The sequence below is a fragment of the Sciurus carolinensis genome, chromosome 9 (assembly GCF_902686445.1).
Source record: "Sciurus carolinensis chromosome 9, mSciCar1.2, whole genome shotgun sequence".
NCBI lineage: Eukaryota > Metazoa > Chordata > Mammalia > Rodentia > Sciuridae > Sciurus > Sciurus carolinensis.
In genome coordinates this window covers 26,056,397-26,068,485 of record NC_062221.1, presented here as the reverse complement: position 1 = coordinate 26,068,485, position 12,089 = coordinate 26,056,397, and the positions used below count along the sequence as shown (strand labels likewise).

Here is a 12,089-nt window from a genome sequence, read left to right as displayed (position 1 = left end):
TCTACCCCAGAATTTGCTTTTTCCATGGCCACCAGCATTTAAAATACTATGTTTTGTGGATGATGATGAATTTTTTTTTAGCTTTATTAAGTTCTAATTGACAAGTTAAAGTACATATTTAAGGGTACAATTTCATGTTTTGAAGAATAACAGAACAATGAGGGGACATAGTACTTGACATTCATCCTGAAAGGTGGGGGTCATTAGCCTTGCTTCACAACTTAGGAACCTGGGACTTAGAAAAAGGAATCAATTTGTCCATAGCCACATGGCCAGAACAGACAGCATCAGGGACCTGACCTGGATCAGAGAGAGACAGAAATCCTTCAGAGTAAGTGTGAGAGAACCAGGTACTGAGACACAAGAGCATGGTATGTAAGGTCAGAACAGAAAACAGAGTTAATACCTAAGTGTATGACAGAGAGCTGGAGCCTGAGACCCCTGGACATCGTCTCAGAAACCTCTGTGAGCCTTGGGATCAGGTCACCAGGGCAGAGTCCTGGATATAGGGCTCTGAAGGAAAGGACTCAGACCTCAGATCCCTCCCTCTCTGCAGGGATCTATGGGATAGCAGTATCCAGACAGGAAGAGGGGCAGACTTGGCTTTAACCTCTTAATTGGCCCTTTTTCACCAACTAGCCCCATTCCCACCCTAAGTGGCAGCATGTCACAGGAAGGGACTTTTCAGAGAAACCAGCTCTGCTTGGACCAGTTCTTGTAGGGACAGGCAAGGCCAAGGCCTCTTCAGCTCCTGGATCTTGATAGCTTGAGGTGTGACACTCACCTAAGGGCAGGGCTGGCAGCAGAATGCCATCTCTTCCATTCCCATGCTGTGAAACCTCCCAACTGGCCAGGTGTGGAGGAAAATGAATCCTAGCCTCCATTTGGGGCTCAAGGGTAAGGGACAGATGGTATTTGAGGTGGGAATGAGAATTTGATTGGGTTCTCTAACAGTTTCCTTGTTTGGGTCTCAAATTCTGACTCAGAAGCTTAATGTAGGGATACAGCCCCAGTTGTGCAGGGAGACAAGATCATGGGCTCATGGTGGGTGGGTTCCTCTCACAGCCATAAGGAACAAGCCCTGAGGCAACTAGACCCAGCTGGGTGAATTCCTGGCAGATGTGCAGCCATTGCCAGGACTCCCAGCCCCAGACTTCTGTTCTACAGAGTCTTGGGGAGAGTGTGGCATTTCTATCAACCAAGCATGAGTGATGCCCCCTGGGGTTGGCCAGCCTTATCAATCTGTAACCCCAACTTTCCTACCTATAGCAGACATTGCTAATTAATTTCAGTCTTTGCTCAGTCTAGACAAGGAGCTCAGATCCTTCTCTACACAAAGCTTCAGATAACCCTGGCCAATTCTACGCCAACATACTAAATGTCAAGTGTCTCTCATCATCTGCCCTGTCCTTCCAGAGTTTGTCAGAGAAAGTGTTTGGAAGATCACTTCACTGCTTTATTGGGAGGGGAATACATTCTGTCACAACACAAGGCCCTGAGCCCAGCAGGATCTCCAATTCAAGATGCAGCTGGCTAGCTGTGACTCGATATTGGCCTTTGATGAGACCCCGGGAAGCACAGGTGTGGCACCTCCAGTAGGCCTGGATGATACGAACAGCATTGAGAACCTGGCAGTAGCGCTGACGGATGCGCCACATGCGGGCCCAGGACTGCAACCTGACTGCTGCCCACTCCTCCCGTGAAAATTTATCCAGTGTCACCCGTCGCCTCTTCTCTGTAAATTTTGCCTGCATCAGCCTCCACCAGCACTGAATGACCCAGGCCCTGAGGGCAGCGTGTAGCAGTGTCCTACGAACCAGTGTGCCCCGCCACCAGGCCTGGATCTTTATAACTGACATATCTTCTTCAGAGATCTGAATCGCTGGAGGCTTGCAAGAAAAAAAGAGGAGACATTCAGAAAATATTCCCTACCCATTTTAGCCAAAGGCATACCAGGAAAGACACTGATTCCCTAGAAACCCTTCTAAAAGTGGCTGGCACCAGAAAAACAGGTCAGTGACCAACCTCTGCCACCTTCTGGTTAACGGCTACAATCATATCACCTTGCCCTTTGAGTCCTAGTATCCCAGTCTGTAAAATGGGAATACACCTTCCCTGGCAATCAGTTTTCTCATAGATCAAGTTAGCCAGGCTAGAGCAAAATCTCTATGATCTATGAGTCAAAAGACTATCATGATTTGCCAGAATCTACCCCCTAATTAACGGAGACCCATATCCCTTTAAACCCTCCCAACTGCTGGGGAAGTGGCATCCTTAACTCATCCCGCCCTCATCCTTGACTCTACCTTGTTCTAGAAACTACTCCCTCTGTCAAGTCCTGGTACTAAAAGTTTCACCCACCCAGATGCAGTGGTACATGCCTATAATCTCAGCTGCTTGGGAGGCTGAGGTAGGAGGATCACAAGTTCAAAGCCAGTCTCAGGAAGTGAGAAAGTCCCTAAGCAACTCAGCGAGACCCTATCTCTAAATTAGATATAAAATGGGCTGGGGGTGTGGCTCAGTCATTAAGTGTCCCTGAGTTCAATCCCTGGTACCAAAAATAAATAAAGTTTCACCTAACTCAGAAAGTTCACCCGCTCATCTCTTCCCCCATCTTCACTCCTCTTGACTTACACACATTCACACACACACACACACACACACACACACACACACACAATTCTAACAAAGCCAAGCTTCCCATATCTTGGTCATTCCTTTTCATAAACACAACAGCCCCAGCCCCAGCCCACGATGGTCTGAGAAGTCATACTTCTTCTAAGTCCACATCATTATTGTCTGTGTTCTGTGTCTCAGCCAGAATATCAGTCTGAAAAGGAAACAGGGGAAAAGGACAAACAAAAATGAGTTTATTCCTCTTAGTTCAGGACTATGCAAAAGACCCCAGCCACAAGCACTAGGACCCAAAGATTAATGATACCCAAGGCAGGGCTCCTCCTACCTCTGATGGGTTCGGTGAAGATAAAGGAGATGATGTCTGCTGAGGATTATCATCATTATCTTCAGGCTGCTCCTCCTCCTCCTGCAATCAGCAGTTAGGAGAAAAGTAAAGGTAAGTCTGCCATCCCTCCCTCTCCATTCAATAGCCCACACATCCCCAGGGTTTCCCAGAGTCTTCAGATGTCAGAGTCCCCTCATCCTGAGAGACCTATAGGGACATCCTTAAAAGCCTTGTATATCTGGTTTTCTTTTATTCACCATTGGTCACACAGGGATTGGGTGTAGATGGTTCAAATCCCCCTCAGGTCTGAAGTCCTCCAGTCATGGCATGAGCAGAGAAAGCTGAGGAGGGAGACCTATGATGTCATAAAGGCTGCTGTGACTGGGACACCGGATGAGTCCAATAGTTGAGCCCTCCCCAAGGAAAAGACAAAATTGCTTTTGACCATAAATGGTCAAAGCCTGGTTTCAAAGCCAAGGTAGCACAAATACTGGCCCATTGATGTACAATCATGTAAAGATAGTTATTGGTAATAACATTTAATTGAAAAACTTAAATATCCACCAATAGGGGGTACTTTAATGATTTATCTGTTTGTATCTTAGGATACTGTATATTAAAAATAATGAGTTGATCTATTATTATTGATGAGGAATTATATCCAAGATGTATATTTCAGTGAAAAACTGAAGATCACTATGATCGCATTTATGTAAACAAAACTAAGAACATAACTCTGTACACATTTGAAAATGAATATAAAGGAGAAAAGTAAATACACAGATTGTTACCAATGATTACTGTGTTCGTTTTTTTCATTACTGTAACAAAGTACCTGGGAAAATTAACTTAGAGGAAAGATTTATTTTGGCTCACAATTTCAGACACTCCAGTTCAAGGTTGGCTGGTTCCATTATTTCTGGCCCTGTGGTGAACCAGTACAACATGACAGAAGGGTATGGCAGAGAAAAGCCAATCACTTCACGGCAGCTGGGAAACAGAGAGGGGGGGGGGGCCCAGGGACAGGATATAGACCCCAAGAACATGCTCCAAGGACCCACTCCCTTCAACTAGGTCCCACTTCTTATAGTTTCTTCCCCCAGAAAGAAAAAAGAAATGCCACCTCATGAGAATGTCAGAGTTTTACTACCACTTAGGAGGTAGAGGGCCACAGAGATTATAACTATAATTTTCTCAGTAACCATAACAATAAGAATTCATTGGATAAACTAAAAAATAAAAGTAGCAATTTTCTTTAAGTCACCAAAGAACAATAGATACAATAAGTCTAAATAAATTCAATTCCAATTCTTTTCTGGTCATACAGAAGTTCGTGGCCATTTTCATAGCTGTGGATATTTACCAAAACTCTGGACACAGGGACAGAGGGCTGTGAACCTTCCACATGCAGAGTAATGTTGTGGAGTTGAGGAGAAATCAGTTGAACATTCACGATGACATGTGAGCTTCTAGGCTAATTAGAATCTGCAAATGCCAGACTTACAGAGTGAGTCCTCTGCCAACCATCATTCTCTTTCATGGGACTTCTACTCTATCAGTAACAGTACAGGGAGCTGAGAGCTGAGCTGGCAGTCAAAACAAGATGTCAAGTCTTATGTGCTATGATTCCATACTTATGCTGGAACAAAGGGTCGAATCCCTCAAGACATCTGAAACTGAGGTGTATGAAAACTAGGTAGTGATGACCAAGTTCCATCCTAATCATTTAATTGAAAAATGGCCTGTCTTTAAAGCATTTATCCAGTGTTTGGCATACAATTTCAAAACTGAGACACATGAAGAAGCAGAAAAAAATGTGACTTGTAGTCAAAAGAGAAAAAATTAATAGAAGCAGATCCACAGATGATTCATATGTTCAAATTAGCAGACAAGGACTTTAAAATAACTAATATGGATATAATGGATAAAGATTTTAGAGAAAAATGAACGAAAAGATGTAAGGTTCTGACAATGCTATGTTTTGGATGTAGTTTGTGCATTAGAAGTTGGTCCCCACGGAAGCAATGTGAGACTTTAAGAGGTGGGGACTACTGGGAGCTCCTTAGGTCTTTGGGGTCATTGCCCTTGGAAGGGAATGTTGGTTTCCTGGAGTGAAAGTCTCACAAGAACACGGCTGACCCCTGACTTGCTCCTTAACTTCCTGTTCAGTGATTTAATCTCCCACTTTCATACATGCTCCTGCCAGTCACGATGAAATACTCACCAGAAGTAAGCCGAGATCAGCACCATGCCTTAACTTCCAGACTGTGAGCTGAATAAACCTCTTTTCTTTAAAAAGTTATCCTGCCTCTGTTAATTAATTATAGTAACAAGCTATTACAGGAAAACAAATGGAAACTCTTTCAAAAATAGCAAAAGAACTAAGTAAAAATCCTAAAACTTAAAGAATTTAGAGAGAAAGGTAGACAATATAACTAAAAAGATGGAGGAGATTGGCATACAAATGGAAACTCCAGGAAGTGGAACAAAAGAACTCAGTGGAAATTCTAAAACTGAAAAACACAATATACAAAATATATACTATACAAAATACGGGATCATAAAGCTCCAAGGCAGATAAAAAAAATTTGCAATCTTGTGTTAGTCAGCTTTCCCCTCCTGTGACAAAACACCTGAGAAAACCAACTTAAAAGGAAAGATTTGGTGTACTGCTGGGAGTTGTTTGGAGTTTGGCAGCGTGGTGCTGGGCGATCACACACAAATTTACTATTCAGACAAATGACAATAGAAGTTCCAGTACTGGCATGTCATGTTGCCCAAGGACAGAGCCAAGGTGGTCCCTAAAACCAATTTGATGTCTGAATCTGAATGGAGGAATCTTGGTGTTTAGGAGAGGCAGGAATAAGTTCATCATATGACCCATGAACCAGAATCTCACATCTTCCAGCTAGTATCCAAGAAGCCAAAGAAATGAAACTGGCAAGCTACTTTCAGCTTGAGATTTACACAGCTGTCCTTACTCTCTGATATCTTTCTGATAACATGATTAAGTTGCCTTTTTTGTTTTTTACTTTGATATTTAAAGGATGTTAAATACACTGTTTGAATGTGCTGATAATTGCTTTGCTTGTGGAACAGAGCCAGCACTGCCCAGTCAGATGAGTGCTTTGTGGACCACAGCCTTAGCTGGGTGCCACCCCAGAAGTCACAGTGTGCTCTGTATCCAAAACACACGTGGTAGATGGATGGAGCATCTGAGAATCAGAGCATGGTTGTTACAGGAACTGTGTAAACTTGCTATTTTGTTTTTGCCGCTGGGTGTTGTATGTATGGTGACATGGATTTATGTTTCAATGTATTGGAAACTCCATTTTATTTGAGAAATCTGTTCCATGTTAAAAGCCTTGGTTATGGAGGAAGTTTTTAAAGTCTATAAACAAACAAATAGATGATAGATAGATAGATAGATAGATAGATAGATAGATAGATAGAAAGATTTATTTTGGCTCATAGTTTCAGAGGTTTCAGTCCATGGTCATTTGGCTCTGTTGCTTCTGAACCTGTGAAAAGCAGACCATGATGGCAAGGAGCATGTGGTGGATCAAAGCAGATCATTTCATGCAGTCAAGAAGTAAAAAGAGGGCTGACTCAGTTGGTAGAGTGCTTGCCTTGCAAGTACAAGGTCCTGAGTTCAATCCCCAGCACTGAAAAAAAAAAAAAAAAAAAAAAAAAAAGCAAAACGAAAGCAAGAGAAAGGAAGGGGCCAGGGACAAAATATAACCTTCAAGGACACTCCCTCAATTAACCTTTTCCTCCAACTAGGCTCCACCTTCTTAAAGTTTCTACCACCTCACAATAGGCTATTAAGCCATAAATGGATCGATTCATTCATAAGAGCAGAGCCTCATGATTCCATCACCTCCCAAAGACTCCAACTCTGCATTGGATACCAAGCCCTAAACCCATGCATTTGGGGGGAAGTTTTTGGATCCAAACCATAACGTAATACTTGCAAATAAAACCACATATAGGCACACCATAATCAAATTGATGAAAACCAAGGATTAAAAGAAAATTATAAAATCAAAACCAGAGAAAGTCACATTTGAAGGAAGAATAATAAGAATGACAGATGACTTGTCAACAGAAACAAATGGAAGCCAAAAGAAAATGGAACACCATTGTAAAGGAAATATCCTTCAAAATAAAAGATGTGGAAATAAAATAAGATCTGTTCTTATCACTTCTCTTCAACAATATACTGAAAATCCTAGCCAGTAAAATCAAGCAAGAGAATGAAATATAATATCTTAAAGCATTTTGCTTAAAGAAATAAAATGATGCTGGGCAGAGGGGTGCATACCTGTATCCCAGCAACTCGAGAGCCTGAGACAGGAGCACTACAAATCCAAGGTCAGCCTCAGCAACTTAGGGAGGCCCTCTGCAACTTAGTGATATCCTGCCTCAAAATAAAAAATAAAAAGGGGTGGCAAAAGTGGCTCAGTGATAGATTATCCCTGGGTTCAATTTCCAATATCAAAAATAAAAAAAGAAAAGAAGAAGAAATAAAATTTATAGTTCATATACAGCATAGTTATGTGCATAAAATTTTCCAAAAAAGGAGCTGAGGATATAGTGTAGTGGTAGATCACTTGCATAGCATGTATAAATTTTGCACACACCACACACACACACACACACACACACACACATACACACAAATCCAAATCTTAAAAAAAAAAAAGTTACGAGAACTAACAAGAAAACTTGGCAAATTTGCAAGATACCCATTGTAATGGTTACACATATCTGTGGATATAATAAAAACCATTAAATGATATACATCAAATGGATGAATTGTATCATATGTGAATTATATCATAATAAAATTAATTAAGAATAAAAAAGGGAGGTTAGGGTTGTGGTTCAGTGGTAGAGCTCTCACCCAGCATGCATGAGGCCCTGGGTTCGATCCTCTGCACCACATAAAAATAAAATAAAGATATTGTGTCCACCTACAACTAAAACAAAATATTTAAATAAAAAAAGAATTAGGGGCTGGGGTTCTGGCTCAGAGGTAGAGCACTTGCCTCAAACGTGTGAGGCATTGGGTTCAATTCTCAGCACCACATATAAATAAATGAATAAAATAAAGGTCCATCAACTAAAAAATATTTTTAAAAAAATTAAAAAGTCCAGGTCTGGGGGCTCACACCTGTAATTCTAGTGGCTTCAGAGGCTGAGGCAGGAGGATCACAAGTTCAAAGCCAGCCTCAGCAACTTAGTGAGGATCCAAGCAACTTAGCAAGACCCTGACCCAAACAAAAATGAAAAGGGCTGGGGATGTTGCTCATCCCTGGGTTCAATCTCCAGTATTAAAAAGAAAAGAAAAGAAGAAGAAGAAGAAGAAGAAGAAGAAGAAGAAGAAGAAGAAGAAAAAGCATCAAAAAATTTTAAGATACAAAGGAAATGTACAAAAGTCAACTGTATTTCTATACTTCAATGAACTGTTGGGAAATTCTTGATATAGTAGTAAAAAGGTGAAGGAGTTACATGTAAGACTCACTATAAAGTGACAGTAACCAAGACATGTGGTATAAGAATAAACAGATCAATGAAACAGAATAGAGAAGCCAGAAATGCATTCACATTTATATGGTCTATTGATTTTTTAAAAGTGTACCAGAATAAATTCAATGCAGAAAGGAAATGCAGTTTTTGATCTTAAAATAATTTTTAACCCCTATTTAACACCACAGACAAAAAAGGTTAAAAAAAATAAAGAGCTTCAGTGAACTGTGGAACAATATCAAAAGGACTAACATTCATTTTGTTGAAGACCTAGATGGAAAGGAGAAAGAAATCAGTGCAGAAAAATGATTTGAAAAATAACGGGTAGAGCTGGGTGTAGTGACACACACTTGTAATCTCAATGACTCAGGCAGGAGGATTTTAAGTTTGAGGCCAGCCTCAACAATTTAGCAAGGCCCTCAACAACTTAGTGAGATCCTGTCTCAAAATTTAAAAGTTAAAAAAAGGACTGGGGATGGGGATATAGCTCAGTGGTAAAGTAACCATGGATTTGATCCCCACTAAGAAAGAGAGAGGGAGAGAGAGAAAGAGAGAGGAGGAAGGGAAGGAAGAAGAGGGAGGGAGGGAGGGAGGGAAGAAGGAAGGGAGGGAGGGAAGAAGGAAGGAAGGAAGGGAGGAAAGGAAGGAAAGAAGGAAGGAAGGAAGGAAGGAAGGAAGGAAGGAAGGAAGGAAGGAAGGAAGGAAGGAAGGGAGGGAGGGAGGGAGGGAAGGAAGGAAGGAGGGAGGGAAGGAAGGAAGGAGGGAAGGAAGGATAAAAACTTCCCAAATTTGATAAAAGATTTAAATTTACAGAATCAAGAATCTTAACCAACACCAAAAAGGATATACACAAAGAAAACCATGCCCAGATACATTTTAACAAAACTATTGAAAACCAAAGAAAGAAAAATCTTAAAAGTAGACAGAAAAAATAAATGATGCATTACTTACAGAGAAATGATTTAAACGAGTGTGGACTTTTTATCAGAAAGCGAGGAAATCAGTCCTCAGGGTGTAGATCAGTGACAGAGCACTTGCCTAGCATGTATGAGGCCCTGGGTTCCATCCCCAGCACCAAAAAAAAAAAAAAAAAAGAAAAGAAACCATGGAGACCATAGACCAACATCTTTAAAATGCTTGAAGAACTGTCACCTAGAATTCTATGACCAGCAAAAATATTCTACCAGAATACTGGTGATATAAAGACTCTCTCAGATAAAGAAAATTAGAGAAGACCAGCTTTTAAAGAAATACTAAAGGAAGTTCTTCAGGAAGAAGAGAAATAAGAGAAAGGGATTACCAAGGGACATGAGGAAACATTTAGTGTGGTGTTAAGGGAAGGAAAATTAAATCCTAGCAGATTAAAACAAATCCTCACACTAAGGGATCCTCCATTCCTATCATCTGATACAACTTTCCAAAAAAAACATTACAAGGTAGGCTAAAGGCAAAACACACACATGCCATTTGAAGAGATAAAATGACCATTAGACTCAAACTCAGATACATAGATGTTGAAATTATTAGGCAGATTTATTTTTTAATTTTTAGTTGTAGATGGACATAAGGCCTTTATCTATTTATTTTATGTGGTGCTGAGGATGAAACCCAGTGCCTTACAGGTAGGCAAGTGCTCCACCAGCAAGCCAAATCCCCAGCCCCAAATGGGAGATTTAAAATAACTAAGATTAATATGTAAAAGGTTCAAAAGGAAAAGTATGCAAGAATAAATAGGTAATGCAAGTTGAGAGATAGAAACCCTAAGAAAGAGTCCAAAGAAAATCCTGGAAACAAACACCATCACAGAAATTAAGAATGTCTTCTTGTGGGCATCAATAGACTTGACATGGCTGAGGAAAGAATTAGTGAGCATGAAAATATACTAATAGAATCTTCCCAAACTGAAATTAAAAGGGGGGAAAAAAAAAGAAAAACAAATCAGAAGATCCAAGAACTGGGGGACAACTTTTTAAATGTGTAATGTAAGTGTAACTGGAATGCCAAAAAGAGAAGAAAGAGAATGGAGAGAGAGAAATATTTGCAGAAATAAATGGCCAATAATTTTACAAATTAGTGGTAGACACTAAACTATAGACCCAAGAAATTCACAGAACACCGAGCAGAATAAATACCAAAAAACTACACCCATGCACATCATATTCAAACTATGGAAATACAAAATTCTTGAAAAGCTGGAAACATGAGGGAATATCTTATTTATGGAGGAGTAAAGATAATAAATAAAACAAACTTCTTACCAGAAATCAAGTAAGTGAAAGAGAGTGGAGTGAAATGTTTAAAATGTTGACTTAAAAATTCATCAGCTTAGCTGGAGTTGTGGCTCAGTGGTAGAGCACTTGCCTGGCATGTGTGACACCCTGGGTTCAATACTCAGCACCACATATAAATAAAATAAAAGATTCATTGACAACTAAAATATATATGTATACATATATATATATATGTATTTTAAAAATCCATCAGCTTATAATTATATAATCAATGAAATTACTCCTTAAAAATGAAGGAGAAACAAGATGTACCCCATTTGTTTACAATAAAAATAAATTAAAAAAAAAAAAAAGAAGAAGTGAAGGAGAGCCAGGCATGGTGGCACAGCCTGTAATCCCAGCGACTTAGGAGGCTGAAGCAGGATCTCAAATTCAAGGTCGACCTCAGCAACTTAGCAAGACCCTGTCTCAAAATAAAAATAAAAAAGTGATGTTAAGTGCCCCTGGGTTCAATTCCTGGTACAAAAAAAGAAAAAAGTGAAGGAGAAGTTAGACTTCCTTAGACAAACAGAGGACTGAGATTGCAGGTCAGCAGTGGAGCACTTGCCTCGCATTTGTGGAACCCTGGGTTTGAACCCTAACAACCCCCATAAAAAAGAAAAATAGACAAATACACTGAAAATCTCAAAATAACAAAACTCACTCAAGAAGAAATAGATAATCCAAATAGTTCTATGTCTATTAAAGTAATTAAATTTGATGTTAAAAACTTTCCAATAAGAGGGGTACTGTGGTTCATGCCTGTATTCCCAGTGGCTCAGGAGGCTGAGACAGGAGGAGCTCAAGTTCAAAACCAGCCTTTGCAAAAAGCAAGGCACTAAGCAGCTCAGTGAGACCCTGTCTCTAAATAAAATACAAAATAGGGCTGGGGATGTAGCTCAGTGGCTGAGTGCCCCTGAGTTCAATCCCTTGTACTCGCCCCCCCCAAAAAAACTTTCCAATAAATAAAATTCCAGGTCAAAATACTGGCATATTATACCAAATATTTAAGGAAGAAAAAGCAGCAATTCTACATAATCTCTTCCAAAGACTAGAACAGAAGGGAACCATTTCCAAGGTATTTTAGAGTTCATAATTACCCTAATGCCAAAAGCTTTATAAGAAAATAAAATACAGACTATACTCTCTGTAAACAGAGAAATAAAAATAATCAGCAAAATATTGGCTCATCAAATATTTTTAAAAATCATACACCACAGACAATGGGAATTATCCTAGGAATGCAAGGCTGGTTCAATAGTCAAAAATCAACCAATATGCCAGGAGTGGCAGCACACACCTGTAATCCCAGCAGCTCAGGAGGC

General features: G+C 40.0%; 2 protein-coding genes across 3 annotated transcripts in view; both read right to left on the bottom strand.

Annotated features, from left to right (window-relative positions):
- Positions 1 to 12,089, bottom strand: part of Iqcf1 (IQ motif containing F1) — a 19,940-nt gene continuing 7,851 nt past the window's right edge. Inside the window, exons 1-4 of one of the 2 annotated variants that reach the window (XM_047564939.1) lie at positions 3,220 to 3,397; positions 2,963 to 3,043; positions 2,774 to 2,830; positions 2 to 1,889 (exon numbers count right to left, since the gene is read on the bottom strand). In XM_047564939.1, the coding sequence (XP_047420895.1) occupies positions 1,449 to 1,889; positions 2,774 to 2,830; positions 2,963 to 3,043; positions 3,220 to 3,222 (582 nt within the window). In that variant the 5' untranslated portion in view covers positions 3,223 to 3,397 and the 3' untranslated portion in view covers positions 2 to 1,448. Of the gene's footprint in view, positions 1,890 to 2,773; positions 2,831 to 2,962; positions 3,044 to 3,219; positions 3,398 to 12,089 lie in introns of those variants that run through there. The other variant, XM_047564938.1, reaches the window with a different exon arrangement.
- Positions 3,025 to 12,089, bottom strand: part of Rrp9 (ribosomal RNA processing 9, U3 small nucleolar RNA binding protein) — a 25,818-nt gene continuing 16,753 nt past the window's right edge. Inside the window, exon 16 of the mRNA XM_047564937.1 lies at positions 3,025 to 3,043. The gene's annotated coding sequence lies outside the window, so the exon portion shown is untranslated. The remainder of the gene's footprint in view (positions 3,044 to 12,089) is intronic.